At 43.1% G+C, this 18279-nt stretch overlaps 2 protein-coding genes and 4 non-coding genes across 6 annotated transcripts; all 6 read right to left on the bottom strand.

Moving 5' to 3' along the window:
* Nucleotides 1-1871: 1871 nt before the first annotated feature.
* LOC115686849 (vacuolar iron transporter 1-like) lies at nucleotides 1872-3330 on the bottom strand. Its single transcript, XM_030612262.2, has 4 exons — nucleotides 2969-3330; nucleotides 2748-2833; nucleotides 2471-2585; nucleotides 1872-2377 (listed from the first exon to the last, which is right to left on the bottom strand). The coding sequence occupies exons 1-4, from the start codon at nucleotides 3205-3207 to the stop codon at nucleotides 2080-2082; spliced, it is 738 nt and encodes a 245-aa protein (XP_030468122.1). The 5' UTR covers nucleotides 3208-3330; the 3' UTR covers nucleotides 1872-2079.
* A 10061-nt stretch (nucleotides 3331-13391) lies between these two features.
* LOC115686917 (small nucleolar RNA Z159/U59) lies at nucleotides 13392-13475 on the bottom strand. Its single transcript, XR_004006391.1, has one exon. It is a non-coding gene; the product is annotated as a small nucleolar RNA Z159/U59 (small nucleolar RNA).
* Nucleotides 13476-13666: 191 nt separating this feature from the next.
* On the bottom strand, nucleotides 13667-13750 carry LOC115686918 (small nucleolar RNA Z159/U59). Its single transcript, XR_004006392.1, has one exon. It is a non-coding gene; the product is annotated as a small nucleolar RNA Z159/U59 (small nucleolar RNA).
* Nucleotides 13751-14082: 332 nt separating this feature from the next.
* On the bottom strand, nucleotides 14083-14165 carry LOC115686916 (small nucleolar RNA Z159/U59). Its single transcript, XR_004006390.1, has one exon. It is a non-coding gene; the product is annotated as a small nucleolar RNA Z159/U59 (small nucleolar RNA).
* A 248-nt stretch (nucleotides 14166-14413) lies between these two features.
* Nucleotides 14414-14496, bottom strand: LOC115686920 (small nucleolar RNA Z159/U59). Its single transcript, XR_004006393.1, has one exon. It is a non-coding gene; the product is annotated as a small nucleolar RNA Z159/U59 (small nucleolar RNA).
* A 2288-nt stretch (nucleotides 14497-16784) lies between these two features.
* On the bottom strand, nucleotides 16785-18235 carry LOC115686883 (binding partner of ACD11 1-like; the record flags this gene model as incomplete). Its single annotated transcript, XM_030612300.2, has 3 exons — nucleotides 16785-17513; nucleotides 17837-17920; nucleotides 18155-18235. Coding segments are annotated over 3 exons (765 nt in total), but the record flags the coding sequence as incomplete, so codon positions are not given.
* Between the last annotated feature and the right edge of the window lie 44 nt (nucleotides 18236-18279).

The following is an 18279-nucleotide window of genomic DNA, read 5'->3' as shown; positions in this document are numbered from 1 at the left end:
AATATCGAATTCTGTAGGGACCCGAATGCAAACAAGGTTACGTTGCTCTCTTGCCCCACCAAGCTAGGATGTTTTGACCAATTGTAAGATTTAGAGGGGCTAAAAAGAAAATAGATAAAATTCCCGAATGATGACCCGAGATCATGGCCCAATTTTTACCATTCTCTTCTAATGAACGTTTTCCATCCGCACGTCCTTGTCATCAAATGATACATAGCACATGAAAAACTTGTGCCAATTCTCATACGTAATAAATGTTAAATCTCGACACACACACCCGCTTAAATGATTAAATTTATTTCGAGATGTTAGGAAAGTCCAATCCAAAATATTAAGCTGTTAGATGAAGGGAGACCACATTAATATAATTAGCATTTAGGACCCGTTGTCAAGCGATGTGAGACAATATTTCAGTACTCCATTTGATGTGGAAGCCGGATTACAAGCAGCATGTGGAATTTGACCAATGAGGGAGGAGACAAAGTCGCGAAAAGGGACATTGCCTTGTACATTTTGACACAAAACATGCAATTCATACATTTTCGAAGTCAACCGCTACAAATAAATCTCAATGTTGCCTCATGTCGAATGGGATCTGCCGTCAATTGTACCATAAGAACATATGCGGTATCCACATCTTAGCTTATGCTACATAAGCATTTGCGAGAAAGACTATTCTATATCTCCATTCATATTTCACACATTCCATCTTGAACACAATGTTAAAGGAAAAGGTTTTCTCCGTCAACACTCGACACAACTCAATATTTATGGACACCCTTTTCAAACTACGAATTTCACCAACATCAAGTATCTAACTGAGAAAGCTTCAAGGGTGCTGATTTGCAGAAAGACAAACAATTCATTAGCAACTCTAGCAATGTGGTTATCGTGTTATATGATACTAATGGATGAAGAATGGGTTTTTCCCTTGGCTATAGGATTAGGTGTACGTTGCTCTCTTGCCCACCAAGCTAGGATTTTTGACCAATTCTATAATTTAGTGGGGCTAAAAGGAAAAAAGATCGAATTCCCGGATGACCCAAGATCAGGGCACAATTTATTATTCTCTTCTTACGAACGTTTTCCATCTACACATCCTTATCATCAAATGATACATAGCACGTGAAAAACTTGTGCCAGTTCTCGTTTGTTACACACCCGCTTAAAAGATTACGTTTATTTCAAGATATGCAATTCATCCATTTTCGAAGTCAACCGCTGCAAATGAATCTCGACATTGCCTCGTGACGCACGAGATTGTACCATAAGAACATTACACAATATCCAGATTTTAGCTTTTGCTACATAAGCATATGCGAGAAAGACTATTCTATATCTCCATTCATATGTTCACACATTTCATCTTGGACCCAATGCCAGAGAAAAGGTTTTCTCCGTCAACGCTCGACGCAACTCGATATTTATAGACGCCCGTTTCAAACTACGAACTTCACCAACATCAAGTTCTAACCGAGAGAAGCTTCAAGGGTGCCAATTTGCAGAAAGATCAACAATTTATTAGCAACTCTTGCAATGTGTGGTTGTTATGTTATATGATACTAATGGATGACGAATTGAGTTTTTCCCATGGCTATAGGATTAGGTATGCGTGGAGAAGATGACTGGGATTGGGAGGGGCATCATGATGCATTTAACTCTTTTTTGGGGGGTCAAAAGCAATCTTTCCATTAATAGGTGTAAAGTTAACATACATCGTTCTAGATTACACCTTTTTCACCGTGAAAAAGGTGTAATCTAGAACGATGTATGTTAACTTTACCCCTATTAAAGCTTACCCAGAAACATGCACATAACAACCTTAATATAATAAGCTGTGGTGACCCACTGGTTCTCACTTATCTTCAACATAAACAGAAGCCATGGGCCATTTTGACATTGCTATTAAGCTCCTCGATTGAGCCATAACATACTCAGATGTCATTAACTCATCGAAAACAAAGTTGAAACAACGAGTGAAGAGTAACCAAGTCATACGGCGACAACACAAGAGCTCACCCATTTCACAAAAGCAAAGAAACAGAAAAAAGAAAAGGGCCGGCGGTTTTGAACATGAGATCAAGATCTGAAGAGCTTGGCGATGGAATAAGCGGCTGCGGACGCGACTGCGCCGATGAGGGCAGTCTGGAGGGCGCTCCGGAAAGGCCGGTCACCTGTGAAGTGACCCTTGACGAAGCCGAAGATGAGCAGCGCAACAAGTGTGATCCCGACAGAGGCGAGCACGGCCTTGTCAGCGATTGGAATCACCATGTACGGCATTAGCGGCACCATCCCGCCGATTACATACGACAAGGCGATGGTTGCTGCACTCTGCAGGGCTCTCATGGGGTTTGGCTTCTCGAGTCCTAGTTCAAACCTGATGAAAGTTTTTTGGCCATTGCCCTTATAAGTTTCAGGTGTCAGTGCAACTTGAGAGAGAGAGGGAAAGATTGATCGATTCATGGCTTACTTCATCATGAAATCGAGCCATGCTTCGGGGTTCCTCCTCAGGGCATTCACAACTGGCTCGTACTCGTGGGGCTCGACCCCGTATTGCGCCAATATTTCCGCGATCTCGGCGGCCTCTGCAACATAAATCCTGGAAATATTAGCCTCCTTCTCCGAAAATCGACATCACCCCATGACACTAGCATTATCGCATAAAAATGCAAACTAACTCCCATTAGATACGACCTTCAAGTGATTATATGATGATAAACCTAACTGGGAAATGAGGGTAAAGAGACCTATATCCGGCACACTGATGATCTCTTCTTGTTCTCTCTTTAGTTCTCTATAGTAGTGATCAGCCTCACTTTTCGCTGCCAGATACCTGCACCCACGTATTACCATTACATTATGATAAGCATCATTGAGTTATGCACACTATTCAACACATCAAAGGGAACGCTAATATTAGTGGGGCATGCATATCATTAATCAGGTCCCAAAGTACTCGGAAAAGTACCCTCCAAGTCCCATGGAAATCGCGCCGGCCGCGACCTCAGCGACGCCGGCAATCAGAATGATGGAGGAGGTGACGTCGGCCCCAGAGAGGCCGGCAGCGAGGGCGAAAGGGACGGTGAGGCCATCAGAGACACCGATGATGATGTCGCGGACGACCTCGCTCGACGTGAAGTGCTTCTCCTCGTGATCGTGCAGGAGCAGCCTCTGCTTCTCCAGGTCCGGATGCCCATTCGCGGCCATGATGTTATCACACCAGCTTCGATTTTTTAGCACGAAGAAACTATCGACAGAAGGAGCAATCGAATAAGCTTTGAGAGATGAAGTGATGAAGAACAAGTGAGCGGGGCATTATATAGAGGCTGAGGGAGTGTGGAGTTTTGTTAATTAGTGCGTTTGTCCGGATGCAAATTAAGAAAAAGGTGGTTAGGGGGAAAAGCGCTGAATAAGTCTTAAACCTTTTGGGGCGGTGCTAATTTAATCCTAAACCTATTTTTTGTGCCAATTGAGTCCTAAACCTTTTAATATAGTGTCAATTCAGTCCTTTTGGCCGGATTTTGCTGACGTGGACGTCGGCCGGCCGGCGACCAGTCACCGGCGCTGACGTGGACAAAATTTAATAATATTTTAATATTTTTTTGAATTTTTTTTTCTTCTCCCTCTTCCTTCAGCCGGTCGCCAGAGCGGCGACCGGCCAGAGGCCAGAGGCCGGCGAGGTCGACCTCGCTGGCCTCGGGCGAGCCTCGCCATGGCTGGGCGAGGCTCAACCTCGTCGGATCTGGTGAGGTCGAGCCTCGCTGGCGGCTGAGCGAGGCTAGACCTCGCCAGATCCGACGAGGTTGAGCCTCGCCCAGCCATGGTGAGGCTCACCTTTGCCGACGCCGGCGAGGGCGAGCCTCGCGCTGGGCTGGCGAGCCTCGCCCGGCCCTCGCCATGGCCGGGCGAGGGTCGACCTCGCTAAATCCGATGATGTCGGGCCTCGCCCGCCCGCCGGCGAGGCTCGCCCGCCCTCGCTAGACCTCACGACCTCCGGTGAGGGCTGAGCGAGCCTCGCCGGAGGGCCAGGCGAGGCCCGACCTCGCCGTATCCGGGCGAGGTCCACCTCGCACGGGCCGGGCGAGGTCCAACCTCACCCAGCCATGGCAAGGCTCGCCTTCGCCGTCGCCGGCGAGGGCGAGCCTCGCGCTGGGCTGGCGAGGCTCGGCCGGCCCTCGCCATGGCCGAATGAGGGTCGACCTCGCCAAATCCGGCGAGGTCGGGCCTCGCCCAGCCGTCGGCGAGGCTCGCTCGGCCCTCGCCAAAGGTCGCGAGGTCTGGCAAGGGCCAAGCGAGCCTCACCGGTGGCTAGGCAAGGCCCGACCTCGCCGGATCTGGCGAGGGCCGGGCGAGCCTCACCGGCCTCTGGCCTCCGGCCGATCCCTGCTCCGGCGACTGGCTGAAGGAAGAGGGAGAAGAAAAAAAAATTCAAAAAAATATTAAAATATTATCAAATTTTGTCCACGTCAGCGTCGGTGACCGGTCGCCGGCCAACCGACGTCCACGTCAGCAAAATCCGGCCAAAAGGACTGAATTGGCACATATCAAAAGGTTTAAGACTCAATTGGCACCAAAAATAGGTTTAGGACTAAATTGGCACCACCCCAAAAGGTTTAGGACTTATTCAGCACTTTTCCCGTGGTTCGGGCATTTCTTTTTAGGAACACCACTTCCATTAAGTACGCTAAGTTCATTTTATAATATCCATGCGTCATGCCATAAATAATGAGTGGATCTTAAAATAAATTATTTATATTCAATAGTCAATAAGAGTCTTTTTTTTTCATTTTTTCGATCGCATGACCAAGATAAAGTAAAGCTACTAGCTTGACCGATCTATATAGAAATCATCATAAAATCTCGTGTCGTCTATGAAATTTTTGGGTTTAAGATTACAGAAAGATTGTCACTAGGCTAAGTCTCACCGTAATATAGCTCATTTCGCTAATATAAAACAAACCCATTCATTATCACATGCCATATAATAGAGTAAGCCCATATATGAATTGTAAAGGCTCTAGGGTTTTCACTTTCTTTTTGCCCTGACAGATTCCCTGGTAAAAAGCAAGGGGCGGGCAATCGATTGATAGGGGCCCGCATGTTTTACGGGCGTGGGTAGGGGAGGATTTTGCAAAAGACGTGTTCACTTTTGCAGTCGTTTGTCGTGTTCTCTGTATCGAGTTTGTCCACCACTTAAAGACAATAGCGGAACTCAAAGTTTTGGATATTCATTCCATTCACGAGTCATCGTCACCGGTCGCTAATGGCGTGTGCCTAACACAAGGCCACACTCTCTTCCGAAGGTCGAAAGAAAAGCATTATCGGTATGAACGGAGAAAAGACATTATCTCCCCCTTTGGTCCACCCTAAAAACAAAAACAAAAGAAGAAGAAAAAGGTGGTGTCCTCTTGCAATTACTCAATATGGATGTGAGATTACTTAACAACAAAAGAATGACAAATGGGAGCCGCCATTCCTTTTTATCGAAATCAAAGACTATGCTTAGCACGTTACGAAGACGCCTTTGAATAAATGGAGGGGTCGTTCATAGGCGACCAAGCTCTCGCCCTGCGAGTCCATGACTAGGGTTTCGTGCTTTGGAACATGACCTCGATTGTGCTAAAAGGGCCCTCCTCGTACATTGGGAGGTGATCGATTCTCGGGCGATCCGGTTCCCACCCAGGAGTCAGAAACCCGACCGTCTAGTCCTGGAATCGGATTGGACCGGTCCGGTACGGTTCCCAGATAAGCCAATGAAACCAATGACATGTTTTGTTTTCTTTTTTTAAACATGTAGTCTATAATCAATTGCAAGGTCTATATAAAAAGGATGTTAAACCCAATATGGGAATTCGTATGGGTTAACAGAAAATGCGTACGAGTCCATTATGAGGGTAATCAAAACGACCATGTTCCGTGCAAATTTGATATCGATGCTTTGCAATGAACTTAAAGACTTAGGAAGTGATACGATAGGAGACGAGCAGAGGATAAAAGTCGTACTTGCTCGATTACAAATTTTTTACAAATTTGTAAAAAAAATTTAAAAAAATCGATCCGATCCGAGTGGTCCAGATGGGCAATTCCACACATGGAATTGGAAACTACACCGAAAATCACCGGTTCCAAAAAATTGGAATCGGGAACATGACCGATGCCTTCGGGAACTACCCAGAACCGATCAGTTCGGTCCGGTCCGGTCCGTGCCTATTGTACATAATGTGAGATAGTCCATGATGATCGTGAAAACAAAACAAGACTTTTTTTTTAGTTTATCTTGGAACAAAAACCCTCCATTGGTAGAGAGTTGTAATTGATCATTTCGACAAAATATTTCCGTATAGTACCCTGAAATTCTCTCTTAGTAACATCAAAGTCTACATGACGAATTTGAGGATGATGGAGATATAACGAATCTTGCCCTCAAAGATCTCCATTCTTTTTTATTGACCAAATAGAGATCTTCAACATCTCACATGAAAATGATCACTTGGTCATTTTTTTCCTAATCTACAAAGCTTCAAATAATTTTCAAAGGTCATGGGGACTAAACTTGTTTACTCTTTTTTATTTTCTGACCCAAAAAATAAAAAAGACAAAGCATGGCAAAACAATTATTTCTTTTATTATATGCCATCAATAATTATTCTCCAAAAGCTTACGTTCACACGCCTATGGGAAATCATTGCTATCATGCTTTTTAGACATGTGGGTTTCTTCCCATTTGTACAAAATATCTCCATCTTTGTCATCATAGTTCATTATGCCTCCCGTTCAGACAATTTATCCATAAAACCATGTGCGTTTCTCTCGAATAAGAATTAAAAAACAACGGTTTATACAGCCAATTTCAAATCGGTATATTACGCAACTTTTATCCTGAACTAATTTTAGCGTAATGAAAAATTTCAAACTAGGTACACCCATGAAAGATGTACCAAAATTTTAGGATAAAATTAGGGATTTTCAGCGAATTTTCAAAATGTGAAGGAACTCTTAGGGCATAATCAGCATATTTTAGCAGATTTCCCAATTTCAGTTCATTTCCTTTAGATGCGGCATTTCAAAAAAATGAGGTTGTTTAGCAGACCTAATTGTGTTTAATTTCCACCTTGTATCCACGTTGCACACCAATCATCCGAATTGTTTGTCACGTGTATTTCCACGTCGTCAATTTAACGGAGATGTTACATGGAAGCCGACGGCCTTTAGATTCTTTATAGGTATAATACGGATTTTTTTTGGAATTTTTTGTGACGGAGTAAATGTGATACATGTTCGCCGGTTTGAAATTTTTTTGGCGGAGAATCCTAAAAATAAAGTGTCATCTTTCTTGGATAATGTAGTCTTAATTTAGGAGTTGATCATGACTAGGGGTAAGTATGGTTTGGATGGGCAATTCCCACCCTAAAATCGGGAACCGCCCACTAAAGATTGGTTCCAAAAAATTGGAATCAATAACTGCCTGTCGGTTCCATGGACCCACCCGAGGACCGGATTGCAGGTCCGGTCCGGCTCTCGGGGTCCATGGAACCCGGTCCCACCAAGCTTCACGCAATTAGTGGCTTGTTTTCCAGTACGTGAAAGTAAAGCAAGAAATTTTCAAGCAATAAACTTAACACGCGCAATCAACGAGGAGAGTCAATTACCATTTGTAACTGGCCACAACAAAAACCTCGGAGTAATGCTTCCTCGTATTCAACGTAGGGAGGTTTTCGATTCTCTTTGTGAACTTCATTGAAGGAAGATCCTACGGTTGCTGATTCTTGACCAGGCCAGTAGGATCCACCATTTCTTAACTAGAACAGCAGCATCACACGCAAATTCCATCTCTACTGCCAACCTCGCAGTCTAAAAAAAAATGACAAAAAAGCAAATGGATTCAAGAGAGCTAAGAGATGTGAAGCAGCAAAATGCTGCCTTCCATGGGCTAAGGGCCCTCGACAACCAAATCAGAATGCAGGACCAGCATTTCTTCGTCCTCTCGTTGCAACAGCGCAGAACAATCAGTGTTCAAAGCAACCAGCATTTTTTCTTATATATATTACCGGTCCGATCTGAATGGGCGGGTGAGTGGGGGGTTACATACCTAGTATTGGAAATCGGACCGATACCCACCGATTCTACTAAATTGGAACCGGAAACCGGACTAATTTTCTTGGGAATCACCGGTTGTGGGCCGGTTCGATTCAATTCCGGACGATTAGGGCGATTTCTGATTCTTTTGCATATCCCTAATCATGACCACGTGAATTCACGTTCCACGAATAGGAGGGACATGAAAGGGCCAAAAGAGAAGAAGGAAAGGAAAAAGTCATTAGCTCACCTGATTTAATAATGAGGGGGAAGCAATTATTGAAAGAGACTAAAGTGTCATGCATCGAGTACCAAGTTTCTGACCCACGATAATTACCCTAGAGCAAATTTTTTTTTACTTGAGATGAATTAGAATATATGATAAATTTTCTTTTTTTGAATTAGGGTTTGGCATAAAGTTTCACTTTCATCAATGTGGACAGTCTGATAAAGTGATAAGAGACAGCTCCAGAAGTTTATTTTAATTTACTTTATTTTGCTTTTTCAGTAAAGTTGCTTTCGTGGGTCTGAAAAACTGAAGAACATAGCAGCCAAGTACATTGCATTTTTCTCCTCCCGTGCCGATTAATTTGACCCATTTTTGATTTTATCTGATACGGTTGACTTGAATTGAACAAAAATTCCATGAAAGTGAATTCCATGAAAATTTTTGATTTTTTTTTCGACCAAAAAAAAAAAAAGAATTCTGTACCTTGTACCTATACCAGCACCCCCACCCAGAGCTATGCATGGGTTAAATTTGTCATCATTTTGAGAGAATGTCCTCCCAATAAATTCAAGATGCAAGTGTTGGGTAGAACGTAGGAAATTAGGAACAGATTACAGGAGAAGAATTCGATATGCACGAGTTGAAATTTCTATTTACTTGAGAGCCGATCGCATCGATACGCGATACAAAGCCAAACTTTTCGATAATCTGTCAAAGAACACTCGAGTTGTTATTACCGACGCGCGATTTCTGAGCCAAAACCTTTGAAATAAAACATCAGGCCCTTCCCTTATCCTGTCAATATTCATGTAGTGTAGGAACAAGTCCCGCTATGCAAGGATTTCAACAGCGATGTATCACATGAGAAAAGATGCTTTAAGAAAGCCTCTGCAAAATCAAAAATAATTACACTCTTCCTCTGCAGACACACACCCACCACACGCCTTTTCCCCACGATCCAGCTTCCGAATTGGAATCTGAATTCGGGCATATGAGGCACGAGTCCAAAGCAGGAGCAAACTTTTTTTGCCCCGAATGGGAATGGCGATCATCACCCTTCCTCCTTCCCTTCCCTTCCCTTCCCTTCCCTTTCTTTATCCTGGTGCGTGTCTATTATTGCGTCCACTTTTGTGATTGCTTTTTGCCTGCTTTTCGCCCTATGCCACGCGGTATCCACACGCACCAAGAAGGAAAAGCTCAAAAGAGGAGGGAATGAAATGAAAAGGATAGGTGGTGATTCGATGGCTTCTTTGTTTTTTTTTAGGACTGGTCGGGTCCTCGCGTTGATTCCAGTGCAGTGCCACACGCCCCACTGAATTGACCACCGAAGATGATGAAGGAGGAGTAGAAGAAGGAGAGGGAGAAGTGTGGTCACTTGGTCCACGACAGGGTCGGCTCAGTGGCCTCCCTACATTATTGCTTTTCAACTTTGTTTTCCAGGGAAGGAAAGTTAGTGGGAAAAAGATGCAAGGTTGTTTTTGGGCCCCTGGATATCCCAATCTTCATCAATCTGTCCTTGGGAAAGTTTATTTCATTTCGCTTTGCCTCCTCCAACTTTCATAACACTGACACGATATGCCCCTGATCCATATGTTGATGATTCGTCTTGGCCCTGATTCAGCTATGCTCGGAGCACGTGATACAGGCGATGGAGAACGACGACCGGCGATGTTTGCTTGGTTACGGTTGTCGTCACGAGTCAGGAACACCGAATTTACTTCTTCTTCATTTAAATTACCATAAGTTGTGTAGGAGCGAGTGCAGTCGCTTAAAAAGTATACTCACAATAGAGACATAAAACATGTGTATAAATGAAGGGATCCAAAGCAAGATACGTAAGTGATGAGGAGACAATTTTAGCACTTTCAAGTGTAATTTCGCAAAAAAAAAGTTCATGCATGTTAATTGTTAATCTTGTGCCCATCATACCATCTTTACTCTCTCTCTCTCTCTTTATATATCTTTTCAGCTCCTGGCTATTACACATCTGACTTTGCTTAGATTGAATTGAGAGTATTCACAATGATATCTGCTTTTGAGAAAGTTACTGAATCACCTTTGTTTATGATGATGATCATAAGGGTCTTTGAGATCAAAAGAGATCTCATCCTTGTTAGCAGTGGAGGTACCTATCCGCTCTTTTTAAAATCCACACTGATCTTCACTGACCATAATTTTATTGTCCTCATGTCCAAAAATACATATTCTTCTTTTCTGTAATAGTAATTATCATAAGGTGCTGGTGAACACAAAAACACTGCCGGCAAAAATGATTTATGGGTAACCTTATTTTAAGGTAACTTATTTGTGACTTATCATCATTTCTACGAGATTATCCACTTTTTTGATAGTTTGCAAATCGGTAATTTTTGTAATAACTTAACCAACTTTATTTGCATAACTTACTTGATGCCTCAAACTTGCTATCATTTATATGAAATTTCAAACTAAATTAGATTGAATTACTAAATTATATCATATAATATATTATCAACTAATTTTGAATTACCAACACTCATTTAAATTACTTATAGAAGTTGAAGAGTTTTTTTCTTTAAAAAAAAAATGATCAACTCTCCTATCGAGTTACAAACTTTTAATGGCATTGGTTAGCTACCCCTTACATTAGGGGTGAGCAATTGAGCCGGTTCAGCTGGCTTTTCTCAACTAGTACAAGCCAGTTCACAAGGAGACTTGTCCGATTCTCTTGAGAACTAGCCTAAATCGGTTCACTACCTAATTCTACCGGGGAACCTAAAATCAAATTGATTTTGAATCGATTTAGCCGTAACCCTAAGTAAAGGTCTTTCACATTCTTCTCGTCGATTAGTTCCCGATTCAAAAAATTAGGAACATAGACTTGAACGCCTACCTAACATTAATTGACTCTATTACCAAACTAAACTAGCACGACCCATCAATTATTCTCCCATTAAATTACCATTTAGTATTGAGTTACTAAGGGTGCACATGACAATAATTCTGTACTCGGAAACTGATTCTGCACTCGAGAACTGATTCTAAACTCGGAAACTGATTCTGCTCAGAAATGATTCTTTTTTATTCTGTACCCGAAAACAATTTCTAAGCATTTGAAGGCTTTTGGTAACTGTCCAAAATTTCTATTCTTAGAATAGAAATACGTTTGATAACTATAAAAAATTCCTTTTTATTAATAATATTTTGAATTTTTTGATATTTCTTTCTTTCTTTTTTTTTTTCCTTTCCTTTCCATTGCCATGGCAGGGCGTCGCAGCCCTCGCCGTCGTGACCCAAGTCCCTCGCCTGGGTCGCCAAGGGACCTGGGTCAAGGCAGCAAGGTCGGCCTCGCCCAGGCAGCGAGGAAGACCCTCGCCAACCCTAGCCTGTGGCCAGTCGCCAACGGCCGACGGCGGGCCAAGAAGAAGAACAACAACAAACCAAGAAGGAAGAAGAAAACCAAGAAGAATAAAAAATGAAAAAATTATTCCAAAAATCAAGAAACTACTTTTTTTTTGCTTCTTGATTCTGTTTCAAAATTAATTCTGAAAACAATTTTTTGCAAATTTGTGCCCGAACATAAAAAATTTAACAAATGAATTTCTGTTTCCAAACTTGAGATGTCTAAAGGCACAATCACCACACTAATTCAGTCCTTTTGTGTGAGACCAAGGGTAGAAAACTCCACAAAGTGCATATCACATCATAAGCTACCAAGCATCACAACAGACACTGGGCTAGACCCAGTCACGCAGCTTTATAATAGTTGACAACAGTGCCGCTTAGGAAGAGCCAAATCTTGAATCAAATGTCTGCACCACGTAATAGTGAACTAAATGGATGTCATGAACCAAATATAGCTAGAATTGCCGTCTCCGATAGCTAAATGGGGATCTGCGCTTTAGTAGCTTTCTCAAAGAGCGAGTAGTCTTCTGGAGCACGTTTCAATCTGGAAACCGGACCAAACCGGCCAATTGCAAGCGGTTCCAATCCATTTCCCGATTCTAATTTTTTGGAACCAACACTGTTCACTAGTCGATCTGAGATCTCACACTTGGGACTCTATTTTGTATTCAAAAGTAAAAAAGCAAGCACGTCTCCTTCGTTTCAGATCAATGTGAGATGGTTCTAGAGAACCGGACCGGACTGATTGATTCTGGAACCGGGAACCATAGGGTTGGTTACCGGTTCCTGGCAGAGGACCAGCCCATCCGAAAACCGATCACCCTACTTTGGAATAACTAAGGCCAAATGGATGTAACTCTAGCAAATGCCATGTTCAGAAAAGAAAATAGAACCTGAGAGCATCTACACAAACCCACGTCATTAACAGGATAAGAACCGAAAAGAGTGGCAAGAAACATTGGCTACCGTAACTCTTTTTTTGTCTTGGTTGATAATCAGCATCCCCATCATCCATGTATATCTCAGATATTCAAGAATCGCTTCAAATTCAAACTGCTACCTATGTAATTCTGAAGCCAAAATAGATGGCTTATCAGAGATGGGGCGCAAAAAAGAAAACAGTGGGAATAAGTGGCTCAATTATATAACCTCATCTAGATTGAATATGGGAGAAAGTTGCAAGTGCCCAAGCTGAACTAGAAGCTGAACTAGAAGCTAATTACATAACCAAAACAAACAATTCACAGGTGACCAGAGAATACTCGTGGAATTTGTGCTGCTGCACAAATTTTGACTGCAATTCAACAAAATAGAATCAAGTGAACGGATTAATATTAGAAACAATAGTTTTCAATGCTAAGGAACTAACCCAAAAAATAAATTAACCTTTAAAGATCACAGGTGTTGCTTTGTCTAAAGAAGAAAAAAAGTCAAAGGCAACATCTATAAGTACTTCTTGAAAGTATTAAACGAACCAATTTAGCAAGAACACTGAGTAGGACATTAAGTAGGAGCTTCAAACTTTCTCCACAGTCAGCAATCTAAATTAGACTTTGAAATGCGACCACAAAGACCAAACATGAGATGAACGCATCTGTTCATGGCTCGATGCAAATAGGCAATTGGGAAAAAGGTGAAAGAAATATTGCAATTGTAACTATAAAGTGAAGGCCATCAATCATTAATCACTAAGTGAAATCATGCCTCTTCAGTTCAGGTCTCCAGATATTTTCCGCACGAAGCATCTCAGAAGAACGAAAGTTCTGTCATAATCATCATCAGAGGCGTAAAACAGGGAAGCCTTATATCGCTTTTCTCTAGTGTTACTAGTTGTTCCTTTTCAAGCAATCAAGCCCATACAAACTTAGGTAAAATGGAGCCCTTAATACAGACTTGGAAAAAGAAACGAAAAGAAGTGTTGTCAATGAGAGAAACACCGCAAAGGAGGAAGAAGAAAACAAAAGAAGATTTCAACATGCCTCTTCAGTTCAGGTCTCCAATATATTTCCGCATGAAACATCTCGGAAGAACGAAAGTATTTTTAGAATCATCCCAAGAGGCATTGTTACCTTCCTTAATTCCTAGGGAATAAAACACTCATCTGAGCAAATTAGGCCACTTGAAACTTGAAAGTCGAGGAACAATATTTTGAAACGACAGCTTAAACAATGTAGTCGTGAGAACACATCCAGAAATAAGGTGTCAAACCAAGACCAAAGACACAAGGTATGGAACTTCCATTTTGGGAACTAAACCTCTCACGAAAAATTTCGCATTGGGCAAAAGAACCCCACAAAAGGAGAAATTCGCAATGACAAAGAAGAAAAACTGGAAAGAAAACAAAAGTGAAGCAATCGAGTTAGCCCTATCAAGAGCATAGACAGATGGTTAACGCCTCTTCAGTTCAGGTCTCCATAATTCTTCCACATGACATATTTCAGTAGAACGAAAGTATATAATGGTCATCCTCAGAGGCGTTACTACTACTGTCTCAAGTTCAAATGAGCAAATGATGCCCCTTAAAAGCCACAGAACAGATCAAGGTAAATCATGATCAAAGCAAAACGAAGATGGGCAGTAATCAAGCAAAAAGCACTTGTTGCAAACAAAGACTACTTTGACCAAAAAAAAAACACAAAAACAAAGACTACAGCTTTCTTCCGCCCTGTACTAACAGAAAACAAAACAAAACATAAACAGATGCAATAGAAATCACTCATCAATGCCTCTTCAGTTCAGGTCTCCAAAACTTTTTCCTCACGAAACATGTCGGAAGAACGAAAGTATCGCAAATTCATCACAGAGGCAAACCATACAGTGGCCGTTCTCAATTATGTATCCAGATAAACACCAAATGCGGGCAACCACACTTGAGTCCCCGCAATCAATGGCAATTTCTCATCAAGAAATGAAAAAGAAAAGGGGGGGGAAAACAAACAAATGAAGAGACCCACAATCAATTCCAGAAGCAAAAGGGGAGAACGACAAAAAGGGTCCAAACCCAAGTCATGAACAGAAGTGAAGAAATCAATGGCACACTTGTACAGACACAGCATCATCCGCAGCATCAAGAGTTGACAACGTTCCGAAAGCATGCAATGGAACCCGAGTAACTTCTCCAGCGATGAGACAGCGGAGCTAACAAATGCAAGGTAAACTCGACGAGGAACAGAGCCACTAGGCTTTAGGACCGAGCTCACAGCGGCCGAGCAGACGAAGCAGAAGCTGAAGATGAAGCCGACAACTTTCTCGTTCAGTCTAATAAAGGTAGCCCCGGCTTTTATAATAGGCGAACGTTGCGCAACCCTAGCATTTGCGAGACACGCTTCTAGATTCGGTTAATTACAGTTTCGGTCCTTCAATCATTAAAGTTTGCGTCATCGTCCTCCTATCTTTTTTTCCATTTAATCCTTGCTCTTCTGTAATTTGTGCAATACAGTCCTTCATCCATCGTCAATTATTACTCGACTCCGTCAAATTGCTTGTGAAGTGGCCAAATTTGGGACGTGTAGCGTACATATCGGGGCGTATTTGGCAATCGAAAGAAAGAAAGGGAGTATGCACTATGCAAAGCGAAAGAGAGAACGTGAAGGGGCTCGCTCGATGCTCGACGGCCTAACCCCGCCCGGAAGGCGGCAAGGATGCGGCGGCCTTCGACGTGTTCAAATGGGGGTTTGCTGGACCCAAATTCGAAGAGATAAATAGAGTAGCAGACATGTGTGGGTAATGCTGCTTCTTTCCACCATCACCGAGGGTGGTGTGACCCTCACCAGTGGCAGGCAAGGGCGCTCTGGCTCTCATCATGGGAGGGCGATGCCTTGTTTGAGGGCTATGAGACCCCATCACTACAAAATGATCGCTGGAAATGGCGAGGGTCGCTTAGCCCTTGCCGGTGCATCGCCCTCATTGGTTAGGGCTAGGCAACATGCGCCTGTGAATCGGTGAGGTGTTCCTCGTGTCAGTATTTGGCAGGAATTTTGGGTTGGTATTAGTCAATATACATCAATTGCAAAAATATCAAAGTTTGACTCCTTAGATGACAATGAAAGTTCAATGGTTGGATTGCAAACATCCCTAAAAGTTTAATGACCATTTGTGAAATTACTCAAATATCAGAGTAATTGATCACATTTTACAACTTTTAAGGATGTCACGTACAAGAACAACAATATGGTTGCCCACAATACTCCAAGCAGATTGATTAAATGAGCGGAGTAACCACGAGGATGTGCACCCCTATCGCCATTTATACTCAAACTATCATGTCCCGTTTCATAGTTAAGATAAGAATTGGGACTAGGATAAGAAATGATGAGAAATGTGGAGGATATGCTATATCTGATATTTTAATTGGTAAGTGACTGGATGTAACCTGAACTAGGATTATAGAAATGATAAGAAAGGCCTAGCTATTCAATTATGCAACCCAACACGATCACCGCTTGTGGCGGTCGCCATTTCGGACGGCTATCTCCATGGCAAGGGTCGTCTGACCGTGTCGACCACGGTAGCGATGGTCGCTCTCACGGAAGAGATATGGCCATCCCCCAAATCTTATCCAGGCTGCCGAACGCGCCCTCGGGATGTAATATCTTCTGCTGAAACTGGAGTTACTCCTAGTTCATGTGCATCCTCATCAGCCACTTAAACTGCAGCAAATCTCGAAGTACATGTAAAGGACTACCCCCGTCTTTGAGAATCTTCTTCTGTTCCTAACGATCCCCACACCATTGCATAGCTCCATTCAAAACATTCGAAGGTACCAATCAGACGAGTCCCTGCCGGATGCACGCAGTTAAAAGGTACGAATAGAGTCATTCGATTTACTAATGCCACTCCAAAATCCACCAGACAGCTAGCAAACGAACGTGCTGAGAAGACTGCATGGGGCACAAAGGCGTACACGATTCTAGGTTTAGCCAAACAACAGCGACATCAATCGGCAGCGGCCAGAGAAACTAGATCCGAGAGAGGCGAGATAACTTTCGGGGTAGAAAAGTTTCACGAGATAATCAATCAATACGGGTTAAGCAGTTAGGAGACGGCAAGCCCCCGTCGGTCATCGAGATCGCCGTCGTCAGCGCGCGTCGCTAAATAGTACACAACCCAAATGTCCAAGAAAACCCAAGTACCCACAAAACCTGTGTCAAACGGCACTATAGTCTATACAACAAGTGATGAAATCCCCAGGAGCGCAATGTGAAAAGACGAAATAGCCCTCCCATCATATAATCCCAAGTTTAGCGTCCTTAGAATCAAGTGGCACAATGGGAGCTCCCCCTGAAGACCCATCCACATGAACTTGGGTAGCACCAGCAGCAGCATCGTTTCCCTTCCCAGCCTCTCCCTGGCCCGAAATTACCGTTTTATCCTCCTCGGCCTTCTCGACCTTTTCCTTGGTCATGTTGGTCACGTCCTCGGCTACCTTAACGACTGTCCCGAGAGCACTCGACACCCAGGAAGCCCCGGTGGACACGTACCGGTTGCTCATGATGCCGGAGCTCTCGGTCGAACCGCCCGCCTTGATCTGCTCGGCGATCGCGAGCGCCGACCTCGTCATCTCCGACAAGTGGAACCGCTCGTCCATCTCCTTCACCTTGCCCGCGACCACCGTGGTCCCCGCGCCGAGCCTCTCGCCCAGGTTGATCTTGCCGCCGATCGAGGCGACCGCGGCGGACGCGCTCGACGTCCAGTGGTGCTGCTCGTCGAGGGACTTGGCCCTGGCGATCGCGTCCTTCCCGAGGACGAAGCCCGCCGCTAGCATCGAGCTCACCACGTCCTCGGCCTTTCTGATGGCATCACCACCAATGGTTGGTTTCTTCTCCTTCGTATCAAAATTCAAATCACATGAATTTCACATTGACAAATCAAATGCAATTTTAAAAATGAGTAATTTGAAAAATATCATCTTATTTATGATGATGGTTTGTATCATTTGAAACACAAATAAACGAATTTCCATTAACTTACTTTCTTAAGTCATACAAACACTTAAAAATTGATAAAATCTCTTTCAAATTATTAGTTTTTCGCAAAATAAGCGGGCCATGACGGAGGAAATATACCAAGTGCATCACCATCTATGGAAACATCACTAAAACACAAAACGTTTAGCCTCCAAGAATTTGAAACAGAACATGATCTTACTGGTGTGGAGGGCAGAGCTTCTGGGGGGAGCTGGTAATCATCAACAGGTGTTATGCTGACACAAAGATCAGCCATCGTAGCGCCCTGAAATCAATCTACTCAGTATTCACCCTCAATCAATAGACAGTAATGCAATCAATGTCGTATCGTAACATCTAATCGATCGGCGCGATCTTTCTTTCGACTTCCGAATTCTATCTGGCGCCAAACACAGGAGAATATACATCAGAGTATTCCGTCGAGCGAAGTGTCGACAGATTCGAACTAAAGTTGTTCATCCATGGCTTATATATCGCAACTTTGGTTTAGAGTACACACCGAGAGAAGCATTGCTGTGTCCGCACCCTGCGCTTCTTTGAAAGTGACGTACGCTAGTTGAGACGATTCTGATTCTCTGCAAATAAAATCACCATTCTAGTGCATTCTCAAGAAAATTCTTGCGC

This window comes from Syzygium oleosum, unplaced genomic scaffold (genome assembly GCF_021117445.2).
Source record: "Syzygium oleosum isolate NSW1041296 unplaced genomic scaffold, Sole_v2.1 Sole_v2.02, whole genome shotgun sequence".
NCBI classification, from domain to species: Eukaryota; Viridiplantae; Streptophyta; class Magnoliopsida; order Myrtales; family Myrtaceae; genus Syzygium; species Syzygium oleosum.
This window is presented reverse-complemented; position numbering and strand designations above follow the sequence as displayed.

Bases quoted from the DNA above. Each gene is read 5' to 3' on its own strand.
- LOC115686849 (XM_030612262.2), bottom strand. From the start codon at position 3,207: ATGGCCGCGAATGGGCATCCGGACCTGGAGAAGCAGAGGCTGCTCCTG. The intron at 2,834-2,968 runs GTACTTTTCCGA...ACGTGGGTGCAG, and splicing joins ATTTCCATGGGACTTGGAGG to GTATCTGGCAGCGAAAAGTG. The intron at 2,586-2,747 runs GTCTCTTTACCC...TTTATGTTGCAG, and splicing joins CATCAGTGTGCCGGATATAG to AGGCCGCCGAGATCGCGGAA.